The 24,890-nt window shown below is 39.2% G+C and overlaps 1 protein-coding gene across 2 annotated transcripts in view; it reads left to right on the top strand.

Annotated features, from left to right (window-relative positions):
• Positions 1-24,890, top strand: part of REPS2 (RALBP1 associated Eps domain containing 2) — a 250,518-nt gene that overhangs the window by 180,276 nt on the left and 45,352 nt on the right. For both annotated transcript variants that reach the window (XM_070464477.1, XM_070464476.1), the window contains exon 14: positions 9,678-9,739. In XM_070464477.1, the coding sequence (XP_070320578.1) occupies positions 9,678-9,739 (62 nt within the window). The remainder of the gene's footprint in view (positions 1-9,677; positions 9,740-24,890) is intronic.

Below are 24,890 nucleotides of genomic sequence, written 5' to 3'. Positions count from 1 at the left end.
GAGTCATAAACAGAAAGAAATGCCATTTGGGGGGTAAAGAATAGCAGCTAAGGGAAAAGCTGAGGCTTGGGGAACACTCAGCTCTGCCTGCCTCCCTCCAGGAGCCATGTGTGTGAGTAGGTAAATCTTGAGATTTCTTACTGATGCTCCAAATCTGAAGCCAAGTAGAATAAGTGGGAATTCTTAGTTTTCCCTTCTCTTGATTGAGGGTCAGTGGTAAGAGAGCAGAAAACCTGGAAAAGGGAATAATCAATCACAGCTGATATCCTGATACGATGGAAGGGAAGGCCAGGGCTCCATGCTGAACTAAGGGGACATAGTGAGATCTGGGAAGTTCCTCTGAGGCCATTGATTTACCTTAAGATTTGGGAGAAGGCACTCTGCTCAGAGTTTTAATGTTAATTATTTTGGTATTTCCTTCATATTTCAAAATAAAATACTGTATAACCTCTAATTGACTTTTCAATTTTAGTCATCATCTACTGTCTTCTCTCTACTATCACCTTTCCCCTCTTCTTCCCTCCCAGTATACTTTTATTATCAATTTGGTTAGATTAATATTGTGTTTATATTATTTTGTGGCTATGTGAGTCATAGAGTAAAGTTTTCACTTTTCCTGCTGCACAGGTGTTTGTTTGCTTTGGAGTGAATACTCATCTTGTTTCTAGTGTACTTTCCTGTGAATCAACTGTAGACTCTCAGTTTTCTGAGGTTACTCTTATTCTGAAATATCAGTTATCAGTTTCATCTTAGTGAAGAAATCTTAAATGATTGTGTTCTATGCCTGGTATTTAGTTTTCATCATGGTATCTTCTGTACTGTCATCCAAGGATTCCCTTCCTATTTCTCCCATGTTGGATCTCCTTTATCCTGTTATATCTTAGTCTTTCTTGGTTTATTCTCTTGTTTTGATTGAGACTTCCCAGGTGGTGCTAGTGGTAAAGAATCCACTTGCCAATGCAGGAGATGTAAGAGATGTAGGTTTGATCCCTGGGTCAGGAAGATTCCCTGGAGGAGGGCATGGCAACCCACTCCAGTATTCTTTCCTGGAGAATCCCATGGATGAGGAGCCTGGTGGGCTGCAGTCCATGAGATTGCACAGAGTTGGACATAGCTGAAGTGACTTAGCACACAAGCTTGCATCATTGAGTAACTTTCTTGGAAAGGGTATGTGGTGCTCAATTTGAGACACTGAATGTCTAAAAATATCTCTAATTGAACCATCATGCAGGCTACTAGTTCGGGTAAATAATTATTGATTAGAAATCAGATTTCTTCAGAATTTTGATGGTAGTGCTCCAATGAATTCTAGGTTCCAGTGGTATAATAAGAAATCTAAAACCATTTGGACACCTGATCCTTTGTATATAGCCTGCCCTCCTTTTCTGCCTAATGCTTGGAAATTGTAGAATCTTCTAACTCCAGTTTTTTGAAATTTCATGTTGATGTACCTTGCCATGGGTCTGTTTTCTTCTACCATCCCTGAGTACTCAGTGGATGTTTTTAATTTAGAAACTCATATTCTTCATTTCTGGCAAATGTTCTTGAACTCGTTAATTGATTTATTACTATTTTCTCTATTTCTTTTTGTGGAACTTTTATTTGGATATTAACCTGCTTTCTTTAAGATTTCCTTAGATTATCTTTGAATGTTTCTGTTAAGCTTTTTTCTTTCTGCTGTCATGTTTTTAATTTCAAGTGCTATTTTTAATTTTTTTGAATATTCTATTTTCAGTAGCATCCATTATTTTATCTTTACAAATAGCATTTTTTATCTCTTTTTGATGCTTTCCTTGATGACTATATTAAAAATTTGATCTCTCACTCATGTCATTATCTGTCTTCTCAGTTGTATATAAGCTTCATGAAGATAGAGCTTTTTTTCTGTGTTTTTTTTCTACTGGTATATTTCCAGCACCTTAAACAGTGCCTGGCACACAGTAAATGTTTCAGTATTTCTGGAATAAACTGAATAATCATTCTGATGATGTTAATAGCATTAAAATTTTTTCTCATAGAGAGCTAATCTATTTCATTGAGGTCAGTTGTTTTCTATTTTTATTGTTCTAACTTAAGTTAGACAATTTTGGGCAGGTATCTGGCAGTACTTCTTCATCTGCTTATATTTAAGAATGGGGTCTAAAAAGCTTATGGAATACATGAGTAAATGGTTGGGACTTGCCGTGTGTGGGCTTCATGGTAGAATGATTCTGGCTGGACCATCTTGTTGGTTTCTCTTGATGTTGACACCTAGATCTTCCATCCTGGCTGGTCCAGTTCCCCAGAGCACGATCTTCTAGTCTCTGGGTGCAGTAGACTGGAAGCAGACAGGGAGAGGGCTGGAAGTGTCTCAACATCCAGAGTACTACATTTACTGCTGTCAGTATGGCCCCTGGGCCTTGTGTCCTCCCTGGAGAAGAAATATTTCTAGCCTCTTTCTGGAGGGAGAGACAGGATGAAACTGTGCAGAATGTATGAGAAAAATCTCAGGATCCAACTGTTCCTAAACTCTTTCAGTCAGTTTTTTTAAAATATGGGAATGGAACATAATTGTATAGTTCTTTCTTTTTTTTTTATAATAATGCTTTTTCATTCATTTAGCATGCCTTTATTATTATTAATACAACAATGAAAATGCCATATATATCAGGGTGAAAACATCTATTTTGGATAATCAAACCTATAAATCTTGTGACTGCTCAGATGTAGCCAATTAACTCCCCTTTCTCAGAACTACAGTGTAGCAGATGGAGCAAAAAGGGTGGCTTTACACTGCCTGTATTGATTTTCAGAAATAATAAGTGAGAGATATTTTTTCAGACTAAAAAAAAAAAAATAAAGAATAGAAACATTTCTTATGTTTAAGCTCCTAAAAGGAGCATTTTTTGTGGCTGAAAAACTTGAACCTCCCCACTACCTTCCATGGCTCTTATGATTACATCATTCAGTCAAGAGTATGTATAGTTCTTTCTAATGTTAGTTCAAGCAGATATTTGTATTCTGAGTTATCCAAGTGAATTAAAGGCAGAACATGACCACTAGCAAGCAGAAGGGACCACAGGAGCAGGGATCCTGAAGCCCAAAGCGGCATGAGGTGTAGCTGGAACTAGATTGTCAAGGGTCTTATTGAGATACACCTTTCTTCTGAAGGGTGGGAAATAAGATCCACTATCAGTTAACTTTGTTTACTTTTTACTACTTTCCTCATTTTACCCCTACTTCTTGAAGAGTTTGGTGTCACTAGTTCTTGAGAACTGGGGGATTCTATGGTCCAGATTGGTTACTGTCTACCTTCTCTACTGCTCATTCAGCTATCAGTCATCTATTCTTTATCCCAATTACAAATTTAAACAATTTAAACAAAAAATGTGAACAGTTCTTGTCACTATTCTGTTGATGAGGTAAGAGTGAGATTAATTGCAAATATTTAAACGACTATCTTTACTCAAAGGTCATATTTACAGGACATTGAACACAATATTAGGACAGCAGAAATGAGGAATCCTACATATTATCAAGCCAAGATTTCAGTCCAGAGTTGCCCGGGTTGATAGTGCCTTTAGGTTTCTAGCAGGAGTAATAGAGGAGGAACTCATTTTCCTCTTAGGCCCTGAAGTATTCCTGTAGATAATTTTCTAAGGAATATGGATTCAGAGCTAAAGGTTGCCAAACACTCAAAGAAATGGAACACAATGAAGAGAGAGTCAGCAGAAGCAACAAAACAGTGGAAAACACCAATCCCTTGGGTTTTGGAATTATCAGACAGACTAAGTAATGTGTTTAGTATATTGAAAGAAAAAGAAATGAAGAAAATGAGTAAGTAGCCAATCAATTATAAGAATGAAAAAGGTATTTTGAGAAAAAGACCAAATAGAACTCCTAGAAATGAAAAATTTAGTAATTTAAATAAAATCAAAGACTAGCTTATTAGATCACTAAGTACAGTTGAAGAGTTGAAGAGGAAACTGGTTAATCGGACAGCAAGTTTTAGAAAATTAGCGAGAATACCACACAGTTAGACAAAGAGTTTCAGAAGGAGAGGTGAAAGAAAGTAGTGCAAAGACTGAAGAGTCATTTAACATTTCCTAAAGTTACTGGGATGCCACATAGTTCAGAAATTCCGACAATGCTTAGCAGCTTATGAAAGAAAAACAACATGAAGAAATATATGTGCAGGTACAAGGTACATTTGGTACTGCAGAGTACCCAAAACAGTAGATATTAAAAGCAACCAGACAGAAGACAGCCTACCTACTGAAAAATAGTGATTCCATTGACATCTGACTTCTCAACAGCAATAATGGAGGCCAGGAGACAGGGAAATGTTGTGGGGGAAAATAGCTGTTGATCTAGAATTCTGTACTCAGTGAAATCATCTTTCAAGAATGAGGGCAAAATAGCTTTTAGTTAAGTTGACTATGCTTCCTACTAATAGACACTCAATAAAGGAGATTCTAAAGGATGAACTTCAGAAAGAAGTTACTATTATAAAAGAAATCGTAATGGAAATTGGGGAAATTTTAAAACTGAATGGTATCACATATCAAAACCTATGTGAGTATATTAAAGAGATGCTTGGAAGAAAGTTGTAATGCTAGATGCTTATGTTAGAAGAAAAGCTGAAAAATAATGAGCCAAGCAGCCAGTTTAAGCTAGAAAAAGAATAGGATAAGCCCAAAGAAAGTAAATGGAAGGAGATGAGCAGGCACAAATTGAACAGAAAGCAAGCATATAATCCAGAGACACAAAAAGATCAAAGTGGGCTTTTTGAAAAGAGAATTAAACTTGACAAATGTCAGGTGAGATTGATGAAGGAAAACCACAGTGATGACACAAACAGTATTAGGAATGGAAAAAGATTTCCTTTGCAGAGATTAAGATCATAAGGGGGGTTTGAACACCTTTATGGCAATAAATGTGAAAATTTATTAGGAAAAATGAATAACTGTCTAAAAAATAGCATTTATCAAAAATGACTTTAAGAATTAGAAAGTGAATAATCCTGTAACATTTAAAGAAGTAAAATCATTAAAAAATCTTGTTTCAAGGAAAACTGAGGCCCAGATGGTTCTGATGTCATATTTTACTGACAACAACAGCAACAATTTTTTTACCTCATACACCCTATTCCAGAGTATAGACAAAGGGATCACTCTCCAGCCAAATCAAACACAACAGTGGACCATATGAGAAAGGAAATTAACTTGTTGGTCTAACTCAAGAATATAGTTATAAAAATCCTAAACAAGTATTAGCCAACTCAGTCTAGCAGATAGAAAAACCTGACCAAGTTGGGATTATCCTAGGGGTGTATGAGTGTCTTAAGACATTCACAGTGTAATTTATCATATTAACAAATCATAAGGAAAAATCATAGCATCATCTCAACAGATGGAGATGTGGATTAGGTTCAATATTCAGTAATGAATTATCATAAAAAGTCTCAAAATAGATGGGAATTTTTGAAATCTATTAAGGGAATGCAAAAAAGCAAAATGGCTGTCTGAGGAGGCCTTACAAATAGCTGTGAAAATAAGGGAAGCAAAAAACAAAGGAGAAAAGGAAAGATATACCATTTGAATGCAGAGTTCCAAAGAATAGCAAGGAGAGAGAAGAAAGCCTTCCTCAGTGATCAATGCAAAGAAATAGAGGAAAACAATAGAATGGGAAAGACTAGAGATCTCTTTAAGAAAACTAGAGATACCAAGGGAACATTTCATGCAAAGATAGGCACAATAAAAGAGAAATGGTATGGACCTAACAGAAGCAGAAGATATTAAGAAGAGGTAGCAAGAATATACAGAAGAACTGTACAAAAAAGATCTTCATGACCCAGATAATCATGATGGTGTGATCACTCACCTAGAGCCAGACATCCTGGAATGTGAAGTCAAGTGGGCCTTAGGAAGCATCACTATGAACAAAGCTAGTGGAGGTGATGGAATTCCAGTTGAGCTATTTCAAATCCTGAAAGATGATGCTGTGAAAGCGCTGCACTCAATATGCCAGCAAATTTGGAAGACCCAGCAGTGGCCACAGGACTGGAAAAGGTCAGTTTTCATTCCAGCCCCAAAGAAAGGCAATGCCAAAAAATGCTCAAACTACCGCACAATTGCACTCATCTCACATGCTAGTAAAGTGATGCTTAAAATTCTCCAAGCCAGGCTTCAACAATATGTGAACTGTGAACTTCCAGATGCTCAAGCTGGATTTAGAAAAGGCAGAGGAACCAGAGATCAAATTGCCAACATTCACTGGATCATCAAAAAAGCAAGAGAGTTCCAGAAAAATATTTACTTCTGCTTTGTTAACAATGCCAAAGCCTTTGACTGTGCAGATCACCACAAACTGTGGAAAATTCTGAAAGATATGGGAATATCAGACCACCTTACCTGCCTCCTGAGAAATCTGTATGCAGTCAGGAAGCAACAGTTAGAACCAGACATGGAACAACAGACTGGTTCCAAATAGGGAAAGGAGTATGTCAAGGCTATATATTGTCACCCTGCTTATTTAACTTATATGCAAAGTACATCATGAGAAATGCTGGACTGGATGAAGCACAAGCTGGAATCAAGACTGTTGGGAGAAATATCAATAACCTCAGATATGCAGATGACACCACCTTTATGGCAGAAAGTGAAGAGGAACTAAAAAGCCTCTTGATGAAAGTGAAAGAGGAGAGTGAAAAAGTTGGCTTAAAGCTCAACATTCAGAAAACTAAGATCATGGCATCCGGTCCCATCATTTCATGGCAAATAGATGGGGAAACAGTGGAAACAGTGGCTGACTTTATTTTTCTGGCTCCAAAATCACTGCAGATGGTGATTGCAGCGATGAAATTAAAAGATGCTTGCTCCTTGGAAGGAAAGCCTTGACAAACCTAGACAGCATATTAAAAAGCAGAGACATAACTTTGCCAACAAAGGTCCATCTGTTCAAGGCTATGGTTTTTCCAGTGGTCATGTATGGATGTGAGAGTTGGACTATAAAGAAAGCTGAGCGCCGAAGAATTGATGCTTTTGAACTGTGGTATTGGAGAAGACTCTTGAGAGTCCCTTGGACTGCAAGGAGATCCAACCAGTCTATCCTAAAGGAGATCAGTCCTGGGTGTTTATTGGAAGGACTGATGATGCTGAAGCTGAAACTCCAATACTTTGGCCACCTGATGCGAAGAGCTGACTCATTGGAAAAGACCCTGATGTTGGGAAAGATTGAGGGCAGGAGGAGAAGGGGACGACAGAGGATAAGATGGTTGGATGGCATCACCGACTCAATGGACATGGGTTTGGGTGGACTCTGGGAGTTGGTGATGGACAGGGAGGCCTGGCGTGCTGCGGTTCATGGGGTCGCAAAGAGTTGTACATGACTGAGCAACTGAACTGAACTGAAAACAAACATACAGCAAATGCCATGCTTCGTAATGAAATAGTGTATGCATTACCCTTGAGATCAAGTTGCTGTTGTTCAGTCACTAAATCATGTCTAACTCTTTGCAACCCCATAGACTGCAGCACTCCAAACTCCCTGTCCTTCACCATCTCCCCAAGTTTGCTCAAGCTCATGTCCTTTGAGTTGGTGATGTTATCTAACCATCTTATCCTCTGCCGTCCCCTTCTCTTTTTGCCTTCAGTCTTTCCCCAGCATCAGGGTCTTTTCCAATGAGTCGGCTCTTTGCATCAGGTGGCCAAAGTATTGGAGCTTCAGCTTCAGCATCAGTCCTTCCAGTAAATATTCAGGGTTGATTTCCTTTAGGATTGACTGGTTTGATCTCCTTGTTGTCCAAGGAACTCTCAAGAGTCTTCTTCAGCACCACAGTTTGAAAGCATCAATTCTTTCAAGCTCAGCCTTCTTTATGGTCCAGCTCTCATATTCCTACGTGACTACTGGAAAAACCATAGCTTTGACTGTAGGGACCCTTGTTTATATTTGTTAATATTTATGATATATTTTTATCCAAAAGTATATTCAGAAGCATACCTTAACATCATTTATAAAAACAGGGCATTTGTTTTTGAAAAATTAAATAATAAAAATGAAATTAATCAGACATGAATCTGAAGGCAGATTCTTTTTTCTAGTAACTTGCAGGGCTGTCAGCAGGGACAGTGAGTCACATGACTCACCTGGTTTGTTTTGTTGCCTGATTTCCTAGTGTCAAAGAAACTGTTTATTTTATATAAAAAACATCTACATATTTGTTTTTGGCTTTTTCAAAAAGGAGGGTAAATCTGGCTTCAGTTACTCTATCTTGGCTCAAATCAGAACTCATTTAATTAAATGTCTTATCATTTCTTAGTCCTGTTTTGTTAATGAAGGGTTGCTTTAACATAGACTCCATTCTGGTGAAAGGCCTTTCCTTTAAAGGCAAGCATAGATTTTGCGTTTATTTTTGTTTTTTTATTTTATTTTTTTTAAATAACTGGCAATTTAAAGGCCCAATCTCTGAGGACCGATAGAGTGGGGGCCCTGAGGTAGATAATTCCTGAGACTTTTGTCATTTTCTCTTGCTGCATGGTTTGTTACTGAAGGCTCTTCATGGTCTCACCATTTTTGGAGTTTTGACTTACTGATGTGTTTAATAAATTTTAATGAAAGACAGATTGAGAGAAATTGCTGATGGGCCCACATGATTGTACTGTATTCATGCACTGGCTCAGGAGGAAAATCTATGAAATTACTCTGAGTTACCTTTGTGGAAAGCCCCGAACTCCATCTTCTAGCTTGTCTGATCTAGCTGGATCAAATCAAAAGTGATTTGCAAAAACTTTTATGTTCTTGGCACATTGCTGTGATTTATTTTTAAGGCATAGAAAGTTGTCCAAATATTAGCACACATATTACAGATTTGGAAGTAAACTGCCTATAGTTATATAGAGCATGGTACGCTTTTCAAAGAAGTTTGTAAAGAATGCGGTTTTACTTGACCAGTGTGTGATAATAAACTCATTTCTTGCATGTGATCATGAGCCTTATTTATAATTCAATAGCAGATGTTTGTTTTCATTGTTAAGTTACAACTCAGACATTCTTGGCTTAACTCCAGTTTTCTCTATATCTCATAAAATTTTTCAAAAAGTTAGAATGAAACTTTCTTTCAGAAGATGCTTCAAATGGGGCCAGATTATTTTAGAAACAGGTTTAATTATCAGAAATTGAGATCTTTGAAGAATCCCTAAATATCATTTTAGTCCATCATTTTCAGCCTCCCCTACTGCTGTCAGACCCACTGACTTACAGGGCAGCAGCACCGCCTTATTAGGGTTCTGGCTCCCAACTCAAGATAATGAGCAGTGTAATGGCTGAGAGCTTGTGAGAAATAGGCGAGGAGCCAAAGGGCCTAGAGTATTTGAAACTAAATAATTAATATTGGAATAATGAGGGATTGACTGTCCATCCTGTTCTGCATCCTGGTCTTTTTGATCAAAGGGTGTCATTTCCTTACTGTTTTACACTATCTTAATTACAACAGCCTATATAAATATTTGGACTTTGAATAGGATGGAAGTGAAAAGGGGATTGGAATAGCATGTGGTCTTTTTTTTAAAAAAAATTAGCCCACAGATTTAAAGAATTTAAACACGTTAAATGCAATAGCTCTTCCTGTTTTACAAGTGGAAGAGGGCTTTCCCGCCTCCGCCCCGGTGGTCCTTAACAGTGTGTGTTTTTCTTTTCAGCTTCCAAGTCAGGATTGTTACCTCCACCACCTGCGCTCCCTCCAAGACCTTGTCCATCTCAGGTAGGAGACAACATTGATTTTTGTATACTGTCTTTCCATAGGGATTTGTCCTCCCACTGTGCTTCCTTTGCACGGGTTGATCACCACTGAACTGACCAATCAGGTTTCCAACATGATGTTTGCACTGGACTGGGAGAGCAGAGCATGGCTGAGTTTCTTCCTATCCAGTCAGCCCCCAGCCTCAGATGGAAGAGACAGTCTCCTTAAGCAAATGTGTGAAGCAGTTCAGTCTTGTCGATAGAGGGTTGCAAGTGGCTTTTCACACAGAGAGGAGCAGAAGGAGTGCCTCTCTGATTGTGGCTAGGGAACATGTATATTCTGTGAAATATGTGTGCATTGAGCGCCTATATTTTCCTTGGTGTTTTAGGAGTGGTATTCTGCATAAATTAAAAATAAATGGTCATCAGCATGGGTTTAGTGCTGTGGTTTGGGTTCACAGTACTTTTTTTAGAATGGTATTTGCCTTTGGGACAGTAAGCTGATCTAGCAGGATTGGAAGAGTGTGTCACCTGAATCTGTTTCACTTGTGAATGAATTCTGCCTTTTTGACATGTGCTACTATGTCTTTATTCATCACTTTTTGTAGAGTTGAAAATGAGAAGCAAGCAGCAAATCCATAGAGTGTGGTAAAGGGTGCTACAGATCCTTCCTTTCATTAATTGCTGCTGAAGAAACTATCTTTAAGGACCCTCTAACAACTTTTGGCAGAAAATGTTGACAAATGTCTCTGTACACAGTCTCATTTTCTACCTCATTGCTCTGGATAATTCAGAGCATACCTTTCCATATGGTGCATCTCAGGACTCGCTGAGTGACTGAAACCACTTTTAACATTGATTTGTCCTTCTCTTAGAGAATTAGGTGGTCTTTAGTATCCACTCAACCTCAAGATGTAAATACCATGAGACATTGGCTTCTTCCTTCAGTTTTCAGGGTAATTAAAAGCCCTATTCCTCCTGACCCACATATAAACAAGTGAGAACTTAGTTTTCCAATAGTCCAGCATTAGCTCTATGAGAGTTTGGTTAACCAACAAGTGTTTATTGAATTTCTCCTATTTATCGCCTGCCAAGCTTTAGTTCAGGGGCTTCCCAGGTGGCTCAGCAGTAAAGAGTCTGCCTGCCAATGCAGGAGACAAAAGAGATGCCAGTTTGATCCCTGGGTTGTGAAGATCCCCTGGAGTAGGAAATGGCAACCCACTCAGTATTCTTGTCCGGAAAATCCCATAGACAGAGGAGCCTGATGGGATATAGTCCACGGGGTCACAAAGAGTTGGATAGGACTGAGCATGCGTGCATTACTAACAAAAGCTTTAGTTCCATCCTTGTCCTTCTTTGGCTATGATTTCTACTTATTTAAATTATTCAGTTTAGTCACTCAGTCATGTCTGACTCTTTGCAACCCCATGGACTGCAGCATGCCAGGCTTCCCTGTCCATCACCAACTCCCAGAGCTTGCTCAAACTCATGTCCATTGAGTCGGTGATACCATCCAACCATCTCATCCTCTGTTGTCCTCTTCTCCTCCTGCCTTCAGTTTTTCCCAGCATCAGGGTCTTTTCAAATGAATCAGTTCTTTGCATCAGGTAGCCAAAGTATTGGAGTTTCAGCTTCAGCATCAGTCCTTCCAGTGAATTTTCAGGATTGATTTCCTTTAGAATTGACTGGTTGATCTCCTTGCAGTCCAAGGGACTCTCAAGAGTCTTCTCCAACACCACAGTTCAAAAGCATCAATTCTTCAGGGCTCAGCTTTCTTTATAGTCCAACTCTCACATCCATACATGACTACTGGAAAAACCATAGCTTTGACTAGACAGACCTTTGTTGGCAAAGTTATGTCTCTGCTTTTTAATATGCTGTCTAGGTTGGTCATAGCTTTTCTTCCAAGTAGCGTCTTTTAATTTCATGACTGCAGTCACCACCTGCAGTGATTTTGGAGCCCAGAAAAATAAAGTCAGCCACTGTTTCCACTGTTTCCCCATCTATTTGCCATGAAATGATGGGACCGGATGCCATGATCTTAGTTTTCTGAATGTTGAGCTTTAAGCCAACTTTTTCACTCTCCTCTTTCACTTTCATCAAGAGGCTTTTTAGTTCCTCTTCACTTTCTGCCATAAAGGTGGTGTCATCTGCATATCTGAGGTTATTGATATTTCTCCCAGCAGTCTTGATTCCAGCTTGTGTTTCATCCAGTCCAGCATTTCTCATGATGTACTTTGCATATAAGTTAAATAAGCAGGGTGACAATATATAGCCTTGACGTACTCCTTTCCCTATTTGGAACCAGTCTGTTGTTCCATGTCTGGTTCTAACTATTGCTTCTTGATTTGCATACAGATTTCTCAGGAGGCAGGTAAGGTGGTCTGGTATTCCCATCTCTTTCAGAATTTTCCAGTTTGTGGTGATCCACACAGTCAAAGGCTTTGGCATAGTCAATAAAGCAGTAGATGTTTTTCTGGAACTCTCTTGCTTTTTTGATGATCCAGTGGATGTTGGCAATTTGATCTCTGGTTCCTCTGCCTTTTCTAAATTCAGCTTGAACATCTGGAAGTTCACAGTTCATGTATTACTGAAGCCTGGCTTGGAGAATTTTGAGCATTGCTTTGCTAATGTGTGAGATGAGTGCAATTGTGTGGTAGTTTGAACATTCTTTGGCATTGCCTTTCTTTGAGATTAGAATGAAAACTGACCTTTTCCAGTCCTGTGGCCACTGCTGAGTTTTCCAAATTTGCTGGCATATTGAGTGCAGCACTTTCACAGCATCATCTTTCAGGATTTGAAATAGCTCAACTGGAATTCCATCAGCTCCACTAGCTTTGTTCATAGTGATGCTTCCTAAGGCCCACTTGACTTCATATTCCAGAATGTCTGGCTCTAGGTGAGTGATCACACCATCATGATTATCTGGGTCATGAAGATCTTTTTTGTATAGTTCTTCTGTGTATTCTTGCCACCTCTTCTTAATATCTTCTGCTTCTGTTAGGTCCATACCATTTCTGTCCTTTATTGAGCCCATCTTTGCATGAAATGTTCCCTTGGTATCTCTAGTTTTCTTGAAGAGATCTCTAGTCTTTCCCATTCTATTGTTTTCCTCTCTTTCTTTGCATTGATCACTGAGGAAGGCTTTCTTACCTCTCCTTGCTATTCTTTGGACTTGACTTCCCAGCAAACTTGACTTCCCAGCAGGAAGTTGGGCTTGACTTCCCAGCAGGAACACAGGACCTTGGCTACAGTCCTGGGCTGCTGAAGCGCGGGATTTAAATTACTAACTGTGTTTATTGAGCATCTGTAATACAGCATGAGTTTGTGCAAAATTGTTTCTCGGTTTTCTTTTTTTTTTGGCCATGGTGTGCAGCATGTGGGATCTTGGTTCCCCAACCAGGTATCAACCCATGGGCCCCTGCATTGGAAGCACAGAGTCTTAACCACTGGACCTCCAGGGAAGTCCCTTAAGTGCTTTCAGTGTTTTAGTTAATATTCACAAAAATCCTATGATATAGGTACACATTATTTTATTGTTATTGTTCAGTTGCTAAGTCGTATCTGACTCTTTGTAACCCAATGGACCGCAGTGTACCAGGCTCTCCTGTCCTTCACTGTCTTCTGGAATTTGCTCAGAATCACATCCATTGAGTTGGTTATGCTGTCAATTCATCTCATCCTCTGCTGCCCCCTTCTATTAACCTTTTAGAAAAGCAGATGAGGAAATTGAACCATACAAGGGTTAAGCAAGTCACCCATGGTGACATAGTTGGTAAACAATAGAGCCAAGGTCCATTTCCTGAAGGTCTCTCCCCCTTCCTGTAGTTGGAGTCAAAGTATCTGTGTGCATGGGAAGACAGGGATCCATTGCATTGGCAATTGAGACTTTCACCACATACCCCTAGAGGGACCTAGATGAGCTGACTCCTGATTTGCACCAACAGTAAAACTGTCACAACATTCCAGAGGTGCTTATCTACCAGCTACTGGTTTCTGAGTGGGGCTTGGGAGTCACCTGAATGAATGCATGGAAGACTTGTCTGAAAAGGCTTTTGGTTTTTTTTTTTTTTTAGTGTCTGATCCATTTTATTTATTTATTTTTTCCATTTATTTTTATTAGTTGGAGGCTAATTACTTTACATCATTACAGTAGTTTTTGTCATACATTGAAATGAATTAGCCATGGAGTTACATGTATTCCCCATCCCGGTCCCCCCTCCCACCTCCCCCTCCACCCGATCCCTCTGGGTCTTCCCAGTGCACCAGGCCCGAGCACTTGTCTCATGCACCCAACCTGGGCTGGTGATCTGTTTCACCCTAGATAATATACATGTTTCAATGCTGTTCTCTTGAAACATCCCACCCTCGCCTTCTCCCAGAGTCCACAAGTCTGTTCTATACATGAGTCTCTTTTTCTGTTTTGCATATAGGGTTATCGTTTCCATCTTTCTAAATTCCTTATATATGTGTTAGTATACTGTAATGGTCTATCTTTCTGGCTTACTTCGCTCTGTATAATGGGCTCCAGTTTCATCCATCTCATTAGAACTGATTCAAATGAATTCTTTTTAATGGCTGAGTAATATTCCATGGTGTATATGTACCACAGCTTCCTCATCCATTCGTCTGCTGATGGGCATCTAGGTTGCTTCCATGTCCTGGCTATTATAAACAGTGCTGCGATGAACATTGGGGTGCACGTGTCTCTTTCCCAGATCTGGTTTCCTTGGTGTGTATGCCCAGAAGTGGGATTGCTGGGTCATATGGCAGTTCTATTTCCAGCTTTTTAAGAAATCTCCACACTGTTTTCCATAGTGGCTGTACTAATTTGCATTCCCACCAACAGTGTAAGAGGGTTCCCTTTTCTCCACACCCTCTCCAGCATTTATTGCTTGTAGACTTTTGGATAGAAAAGGCTTTTGTGACCAACCTCCTTATGTTTCTCCTGCTGCGCAAGTGACAGTAGTTACTTCCTCGTCGTGAACTGTGCTGCTGTTATCAGCAGTTCTTATCTGAGCTACTCGATGTGGGTTTCCTGCTTGCTCTGGGGCTTGGTGACTGAGGAGCTGATGGGGGCCTGGGAATGCTCAAGTCACTGTTAATGAAGGAGACTGCTTCTTTGTCTACCAGATTTCCCATCACATTGTAAACAGTGAGCCCATCGCTCAGCCCAAGCCTCCAGCTCAGCTGCCTAACTATGGAGATTTCAGACTCCAGAAACAGGTGTGTAAGAAAAGCAGGCAGAAGAACCCTTCACCACTCCCCTCCCCCGTGCTCCCCTCACCCACTGAATGTGGGACACTAGAGGAAGTCTTGGGTGGTCGGTACATGATGGTGCGTTGTCTTCGTGCCATGTCAAGTTCCTAATATTGGCCCCAGGAGTACATCAACTAACCACCCGTATGGGGCACCTATATGTTTCAATTTTTCCCACACTACTTTTGATAAAGTAGCCTCCTGGGAGATAGTAATAGAGCTCTGTGGTAAGATGAATTTGCTGCCTCTGTACCTGCTCTGGGAGATTCACAGTGCGCACAAGCCCATTAAAGGCTTTGAAGTTCTGCAGTAAAGAAACCTGGTCAATTTTGTTAAAGCTGGCAGTTTTCTAGCTTGTGTGACCATTCATCCCTTTATTTATGAAATACCTGTTAATATCCTAAGGACTTAGTGGTTAGGACACATTGTTATACACCAGCCTTAAGGTGTTGGTAAGAACATTTCCAGACATCTTTAATCTGTCACCTCATCTCTGTATTATGTGATTAAAGTTAAATTTTTATATCTTATGCCAATAGCTTTCCTTGGAAGAGATGAGAATGAAAACAAGAGTTTATCACACATTAGCTTGGGATTGTAGTGTTTTTTTGTTTGCTGTGTTTTCTTCATTGCTCCTTCTTCTTCTCTCATGAGGTTATTTTTACCACTTCACAACAAATTTTATTGCAGAAAATTAAATACTTGGAGTTATTCTTTTTCTCTGGTTAAAAAAAATAAATGTTCCTTGGTGTGTGTGGACAATCAAGCTGACTTTGGAAAAAAAGTATATGTATATACTTAACTACAGAGACTTCTTCTATGGGGCTTAAAACTGTAGTCCTTGGGGGAGAAACCAAGAAGCCTGGTATAATTAAAATAATTATATTTATTAGTAGATTTGAAAAGAGATTAAGTTAAAAAGTTTTTGAATTTAACATTTTCATATTATTTAACTTGATAAATGGCCAAGACTAGATTATAATAAATGAGAAAATGTTTTATTTCTCCAAAAAGTACACTGTTTAAAAAATGATCTGGCCAGTCAGTGATGCACTATCAGGTTTTTTTTTTATTTCCATTTATTTTTATTAGTTGGAGGCTAATTACTTTACATCATTGCAGTGGTTTTTGTCATACATTGAAATGAATTAGCCATGGATTTACATGTATTCCCCATCCCGGTCCCCCCTCCCACCTCCCTCTCCACCTGATCCCTCTGGGTCTTCCCAGTGCACCAGGCCCGAGCACTTGTCTCATGCACCCAACCTGGGCTGGTGATCTGTTTCAGCCTAGATAATATACATGTTTCGATGCTGTTCTCTTGAAACATCCCACCCTCGCCTTCTCCCAGAGTCCACAAGTCTGTTCTATACATCTGAGTCTCTTTTTCTGTTTTGCATATAGGGTTATCGTTACTATCAGGTTTTAAGTATGTAAGAGAGTTTGTATATTTGCAGGTATGTGCACAAAGATAGATAGATAGATAGATAGATAGATAAGGCCTTAGATAGATAGATCATTCCTTTGTATACCAAAAGTCCATCTCTACTTTTATCAAGTGAGAGATATGAGGTATAGGTTTTCAGCATAAAATGCAGTCTAGCTGACCCATGTTTAGATCAGACATCACCATGATATGAACATCTGGATTAAATTATCCAGATGGGGCGCTGGAGTTAGGGGAATGAATAAATTCAAAGAAACCAATCTTATTTTTCATACTATATGAAAAAGTGAAGTCGCTCAGTTGTGTCCGACTCTTTGTGACCCCATGGACTGTAGCCTACCACACTCCTCCGTCCATGGGATTTTCCAGGCAAGAGTACTGGAGTGGGTTGCCATTTCCTTCTCCAGAGGATCTTCCCGACCCAGGGATCAAACCCAGGTCTCCCGCATTGTAGGCAGACACTTTACCGTCTGAGCCACCATAGGTAAGATCAAGAAGGGCCAAGTAGTATATAAAGAATCAAATGTTTTGGTTCCATGTTTTCCTGTGGACAGGCCAGAGAGCAGGGTGTGGTATTTTGGCTCAGGGTAGAGGCCAGAGGTGACACTTTTTTTTTTTTTAAGAAAAAGACTGTTTCATAGTGTAAATGGTAAAAAAGCAATCAGAAGTTTTATATGGAGCAGTGTTAAAATGAGAGTTAGTTAATTTATTAGTTCATTGTTTGTATGCATACAAAGTGAGTAAAATGCCATCAACAGGGTTGGTACTTGTCTTGTAGGTCTGTTTTCTGTTCAGGGCCTGTATGATACTTCAATAGCCAAATCTCTTTAATAGTGTTGATCTCATGCCAGATTTCTTACGGTAATTGTGATAGAACCACAGCTTCAGTGTAATTATGTTTAATACAGAGAAGATTTTTTTTTTGGTCCGAAGGATAATCTTTTCAGTTTTATATTAGTACCACATTTGATGAATTGGGGTTCCGTCTAGACTCATGTGCTCTGAATTTTCCTACTTATATCACTAATTTCTTACCTTTTAATGGCAAGTGCTCTTTGCAAGCAATGCAGTGAGCACTACAATAGCACTGTGGGATGAATCGCTGTGGAAGAAGCCTTTTAGCAGTACTTCTAAGCTCCGAGAAACCAGGAGGGCTTCATGGAAGTGCTGAGGTTACCAGTTAAATTGAGTTTTACAGAAACAAGAGAACTTTTCTTTTCAATGGCTGAAGAATTAAGAGCATTGCTATAGAGAAAAAGCAAATGCAAAGAAACAGGCTTAGAAGAGGTTCCTGTGTGTTGGTGGAATTGTCCACAATTTGGAAAGCCTAGTAGATTTTAGGTGAGAGAGATTTCGTATTTGAATGTGGCAGTAAAGAGCAGCTGGCCTGCTCAATTGAGACCTGGTGGTGCCAGAGCTGTGAGAGAGGGACCTCCTGACCTGAGAGTTCTGTCTGGGGAGCAGCCCCTGAGGGCACAGCACAGGGTATAACACAGCCCAGCGGAGCTTATCTTTGCAGGCATCACCATCATCTGAGATGGGGCAGGAGTTCAACCTACTGAGGCCTGGGCCCCATTCTCAGAACCTATGGTGTGGGGTGAGGCCTGAGCACTGGGAGTCTATAGAAGTTCTGAAAGTGCAGTCAGGATTGAGAAGCACTGAACTAAGGTGAGAGGAAGGGATGTTCAAAGAAGTTGAGAATACAGGGGATTTTTCAATGCTCTGCCGTGACTTCTTAAAGGACATGGTAGGAGGCTTTCTCAAGTTGGGGGGATTGGAGGCATGAAGTCCTGCTAGGATACATACAGACCCTGTGGAGACAGGAATCCCAATCACAGTGAATGGCCTAGGGGTCTTGGGCTTCTACTGATGATTGATTTTAGCAGGGTCAGAGGGTGTGATGGGAAGGTCTTGCTGGAAGGACTAGTTGCTGTGTGCCTCTGGTCATGTGTGTACTGTTGTGAAGAAGTAGCATTGAACACAGATGGCCTTGAAAAGAAACCATAGTCCATTCAGCTAATTTGTCATCTGACTTTGTCATCTGGCTAGGATAGGGTCTCTAAGGCAATACTGAACCCACTGGAAATATGCTGGGCATGATGCTTAACTTCAAAGCCAAATTTCTTAGATACAACTTGATATAAAATACTCTCTTCATTTCATTTGGAAGGAAAGACTGAAGTTCACTTAAACTCAAATGGCAGTTTGTAGGCCCTGAAGTTCTGAAATATTTGATACTCCATGCTTTTTTAAAAAATAAATACATTGTTTTTGTAAATTAATATCTTATCATTTCAAGTATGCTTTTCACAAGTTAGTATATAGCTGATAATACAAAATAGTAAGTTCTCCTGGGAGAAATTAAGAGTTTTGGATCTCGCACTCTTTCTTGACATTAATGCTGATTATATAAGTGTCTTAAAGTGTTATGTAATACATTTTTAGAATGTAAATTTGATTAAAGTATAGCATGCATACTGAATCGATTTAAAATGCATGTTAAATACATTTTTAGGAGAGTAAAATGAAATATCTCATTGGTAGCTTTCAAATATCTATAGGAAAACAGCAAGAAACATTGTGTGTAAACAATATAGAAATGCCACAGCTTCTAAAATTTTGTGCCTTTATTCTTTATCAAATTAAAACTTAAAAGGCATATATCACATGAGATCTTTTATAATATATTCAAATGATCTCATATAATGTACATTAGTTACCACATCACCTCAATATATTGGCTTATGTAGATGAATCATGTTTGTAAGCTTTCCACGGTATCTACAACGCCCTGATTTTTACTCATCAAAATATAAATTTAGTATATGCCAAGAGGTAGTCTTCTATGTATTTATGTATTGGAAACTCAGTAATTATTTGAAGAGAATTTGCAGACATTTTCCTTCCAAATTATTGCTCTGTTCTGTCCTACAGTGCATTCTGAAGATTAGCTGAAAATCACAATATGTTAGTGAGTGTTTTAGTGATTACAGAAAGAAGATCTAGACCCAGGATTTAGCTTTATTTTAAATGATGAAAGAACATAATGAAAGCTATACAACATTATACAAATGTGTCTGTCTGTGGTCTTATCCTTAGCCTTGCTATTGTGTAGCTCTATGGCTTTGTGGGAAGTAAGCAAATTCGACTGACAGACATACTATCTCTTCTAGGAAATGAGAAGATTAGTCTAGATAGATCCTCTTAGTTCTTAAGGTGTCAGATTATATGTTGTATTCCTCTGTCCAAAGAAAATTTTGTTGAAAATATAGATGAAACATCAGAAAACATAACTGAGTACATGAGGGCTTGGACTAATCTTTCCCTGCTTCCTTCCAACTTTCCTTTAAGTACAACTTAAAACTCTAGGCATAATATGGCAGAAAGAGGATTTTAAAAGATGTAAAGAGGAAAGCATACCATCTAGGGCCTCAGGACTTGAGGAACAGCATAGTAGTGAGTTCCCTGAGTTTAAAAAAAATCTTTCACATATCCTGGACTGGGCACAGGAAAAGCCTCCAACCCAGAACCACTGACAGATGCAAACAGAAAGAAAATGTGCTGTCTAGCCAGAGGACTGGGAAAGAGGTAGCTAAGCTGGTTATAAGCTTTTTTTGACAATACTTAACTCTACCCCAGTCAAACACCATGGTTGCTGCTCCCTCCAGTGTCAACAGAGACCTACTGGGGAGGCTGGTATCTTGCCCCTTATGCAGTAGCAGTAGACATCCCAGAGTGGTGCTTCCTTAGCCCGCAGAGATGGCTTCAGCAGAGACTAAAGGGGGAATCTAGTCTCTTAACTGTGACTGATGGCAGCAGATAGCCTAGGGAGGCATGTTACACCCTCCCAGATGGTGTCACTGGAGACTGAAACATTCCCAGGTAAGAAAACCCAAAGAGTTTGTCACTAGTAGACTTGCCCTATAAAAAATACTAAAGGATGTTCTCCAGGCTTGAATGAAAGGGTATTAAACAGTACCTTGAGGCTATAGAAAGAAATTAAGAAAGGTAAAGGTAATTACATTCAGTTCAGTTCAGTCACTCAGTCGTGTCCAACTCTTTGCAACCCCATGAACCGCAGCACGCCAGGCCTCCCTGTCTATCACCAACTCCTGGAGTCCACCCAAACCCATGTCCATTGAGTCGGTGATGCCATCCAACCATCTCATCCTCTGTCGTCCCCTTTTCCTTCTGCCCTCAATCTTTCCCAGCATCAGAGTCTTTTCAAATGAGTCAGCTCTTTGCATCAGGTGGCCAAAGTATTAGAGTTTCAGCTTCAACATCAGTCCTTCCAATGGACACTCAGGACTGATCTCCTTTAGGATGGACTGGTTGGATCTCCTTGCAGTCCAAGGGACTCTCAAGAGTCTTCTCCAACACCACAGTTCAAAAGCATCAATTCTTCAGCGCTCAGCTTTCTTTATAGTCCAACTCTCACATCCATACATGACCACTGGAAAAACCATAGCCTTGACTAGATGGACCTTTGTTGACAAAGTAATGTCTCTGCTTTTTAATATGCTATCTAGATTGGTCATAACTTTCCTTCCAAGGAGTAAGCATCTTTTAATTTCATGGCTACAATCACCATCTGCAGTGATTTTGGAGCCCAGAAAAATAAAGTCAGCCACTGTTTCCACTGTTTCCCCATCTATTTGCCATGAAGTGATGGGACCAGATGCCATGATCTTAGTTTTCTGAATGTTGAGCTTTAAGCCAACTTTTTCACTCTCCTCTTTCACTTTCATCAAGAGGCTCTTTAATTCTTCTTCACTTTCTGCCATAAGGGTGGTGTCATCTGCATATCTGAGGTTATTGATATTTCTCCCAGTAGTCTTGATTCCAGCTTGTGCTTGCTCCAGCCCAGCATTTCTCATGATGTATTCTGCATATAAGTTAAATAAGCAGGGTGCCAATATATAGCCTTGACATACTCCTTTTCCTATTTGGAACCAGTCTGTTGTTCCATGTCCAGTTCTAGCTGTTGCTTCCTGACCTACCTGTAGGTTTCTCAAGAGGCAGGTCAGGTGGTCTGATATTCCCATCTCTTTCAGAATTTTCCACAGTTTATTGTGATCCACACAGTCAAAGGCTTTGGCGTAGTCAATAAAGTAGAAATAGATGTTTTTCTGGAACTCTGTTGCTTTTTTGATGATCCAGCGGATATTGGCAATTTGATCTCTGGTTCCTCTGCCTTTTCTAAAACCAGCTTGAACATCTGGAAGTTCACAATTCATGTATTACTGAAGCCTGGCTTGGAGACTTTTGAGCATTGCTTTGCTAATATGTGAGATGAGTGCAATTGTGTGGTAGTTTGAACATTCTTTGGCATTGCCTTTCTTTGGGACTGGAATGAAAACTGACCTTTTCCAGTCCTGTGGCCACTGCTGAGTTTTCCAAATTTGCTGGCATATTGAGTGCAGCACTTTCACAGCATCATCTTTCAGGATTTGAAATAGCTCAACTGGAATTCCATCACCTCCACTAGCTTTGTTCGTAGTGATGCTTCCTAAGGCCCACCTGACTTCACATTCCAGGATGTCTGGCTCTAGGTAAGTGATCACACCATTGTGGTTATCTGGGTCATGAAGATCTTTTTTGTATAGTTCTTCTGTGTATTGCCACCTCTTCTTAATATCTTCTGCTTCTGTTAGGTCTATACCATTTCTGTCCTTTATTGAGCCTATCTTTGCATGAAATGTTCCCTTGGTATCTCTAATTTTCTTGAAGAGATCTCTAGTCTTTCCCATTCTGTTGTTTTCCTCTATTTCTTTGCATTGATTGCTGAGGAAGGCTTTCTTATCTCTCCTTGCTATTCTTTGGAACTCTGCATTCAAATGGGTATATCTTTCCTTTTTTCTTTGCTTTTTGTTTCCCCTCTTTTCACAGGTATTTGTAAGGCCTCCTCAGACAGTCATTTTGCTGTTTTGCATTTCTTTTTCTTGGAGATGTTCTTGATTCCTGTCTTCTGTACAATGTCATGAACCTCTGTCCATAGTTCTTCGGGTACTAGGTAAATACAAAAGCCAGTAAATAATTTAAAATCTGTGTTAATGGGCACACATGTATAAAAATGTTGGTTGTGAGAATAGTAATATAGGGTGGCAGCAGAGCTATACAGGACCAGAGAAATGTGTACTATTGATACTAAGTTCGTATTAATTCAAACTTGTTATAAAGTTAATATGTTAACTGTAATTCTGAGGTTAACTACTAAGGAAAAACCTAAAAAATGGCACCCTATCACAAAAATCACAAAAGAAGACAGTAATGGAGGGTTGAGAACAAAACAGGTATAAGGCATAGAAAACAAACAGCAAATGGAAGAAGTAAATACTTCCTTTTAGTAATTGCTTTAAATTATACAGATTAAAATCTCCAATTAAAAGGCAGAGACAGAATTGATTAAAAAATTATCCAAATATGTGCTGTCTACAGTAGACTTCACTTTAGATCCAGTGATACAAACAGATTGAAAGTGAAAGGATGGAAAAAGATATAACATACAAATAGTAACCAAAAGAGAGCTGGGATATATATGCTAATACCAGACCAAAAGAAACTTAAAGACAAAAATTGTTACAGGAGGCATAAAATGACATTATATATTGATAAAAGAGTCAGTGCATTAATATGATAAAAATTATAAACCTATACACACCTAACAACAGAGCCTCATAATATATGAAGCAGAACCAACAGAATTGAAGGGAATAATAGCCAGTTCTATATTAATAGAGAGTTTAATACATCACTTTCATCAAAGGATTGACAACTAGGCCAAAGACCAATGAGGAAATAAGAGGCCCAATAGACATCTATAGAACCCTTTACTCAACAATAGCCTACATATTTTCCCTCAAGTGCACATGTGACATTCTCTAGGATAGACAGTATGTTAGGCCGCAAAACAAGTCTCAACACATTTTAAAAAACTGAAATCATATAGAGTATCTTCTCTGACCACAGTGGAATGAAACTAGAATTCAATAAAAAGTAAAACTGTAAGATTCAGTAATGTGGAAATTAGATGACATATCCTTATAGAAAACAATGGATCATAAGGGATACACAAACCAACTAGATGTAAATTAAGATATCAAAAAACATTAATCATGAGGGGAGGACAGTACAGATGCAGGGTTGTTAAAATGCATTTGAAATTAAGAGATCAGCAATTGAAAAGAATCATGTATATATTATTTGTATGATATTTATAGCATATTTTATATATTGCTATATAAAAACTTCATGGTAACCACAAACCAAAAATCAATATTGGATGTACACACAAGAAAGAAAAAGGAAACCTGCCTGACTTCAGACTATACTACAAAGCCACAGTCATCAAGACAGTATGGTACTGGCACAAAGACAGAAATATAGATCAATGGAACAGAATAGAAAGCCCAGAGATAAATCCACGAACCTATGGTCACCTTATCTTCGACAAAGGAGGCAAGGATATACAATGGAAAAAAGACAACCTCTTTAACAAGTGGTGCTGGGGAAAACTGGTCAACCACCTGTAAAAGAATGAAACTAGAACACTTTCTAACACATTACACAAAAATAAACTCAAAATGGATTAAAGATCTAAATGTAAGACCAGAAACTATAAAACTCCTAGAGGAGAACATAGGCAAAACACTGTCCGACATAAATCACAGCAGGATCCTCTATGACCCACATCCCAGAATTTTAGAAACAAAAGCAAAAATAAACAAATGGGACCTAATGAAACTTAAAAGCTTTTGCATAACAAAGGAAACTATAAGCAAGGTGAAAAGACAGCCCTCAGATTGGGAGAAAATAATAGCAAATGAAGCAACAGACAAAGGATTAATCTCAAAAATATACAAGCAACTCCTGCAGCTCAATTCCAGAAAAATAAATGACCCAATCAAAAAATGGGCCAAAGAACTAAACAGACATTTCTCCAAGGAAGACATACGGATGGCAAAAAAACACATGAAAAGATGCTCAACATCACTCATTATCAGAGAAATGCAAATCAAAACCACAATGAGGTACCATTACACGCCAGTCAGGATGGCTGCTATCCGAAAGTCTACAAGCAATAAATGCTGGAGAGGGTGTGGAGAAAAGGGGACTCTCTTACACTGTTGGTGGGAATGCAAACTAGTACAGCCACTATGGAAAACAGTGTGGAGATTCCTTAAAAAGCTGGAAATAGATCTGCCATATGACCCAGCAATACCACTTCTAGGCATACACACTGAGGAAACCAGATCCGAAAGAGACACGTGCACCCCAATGTTCATCGCAGCACTGTTTATAATAGCCAGGACATGGAAGCAACCTAGATGCCCATCAGCAGACGAATGGATGAGGAAGCTGTGGTACATATACACCATGGAATATTACTCAGCCATTAAAAAGAATTCATTTGAATCAGTTCTAATGAGATGAGTGAAACTGGAGCCCATTATACAGAGCGAAGTAA

This window comes from Odocoileus virginianus, unplaced genomic scaffold (genome assembly GCF_023699985.2).
Source record: "Odocoileus virginianus isolate 20LAN1187 ecotype Illinois unplaced genomic scaffold, Ovbor_1.2 Unplaced_Contig_25, whole genome shotgun sequence".
Taxonomy (NCBI): domain Eukaryota; kingdom Metazoa; phylum Chordata; class Mammalia; order Artiodactyla; family Cervidae; genus Odocoileus; species Odocoileus virginianus.
This window is presented reverse-complemented; position numbering and strand designations above follow the sequence as displayed.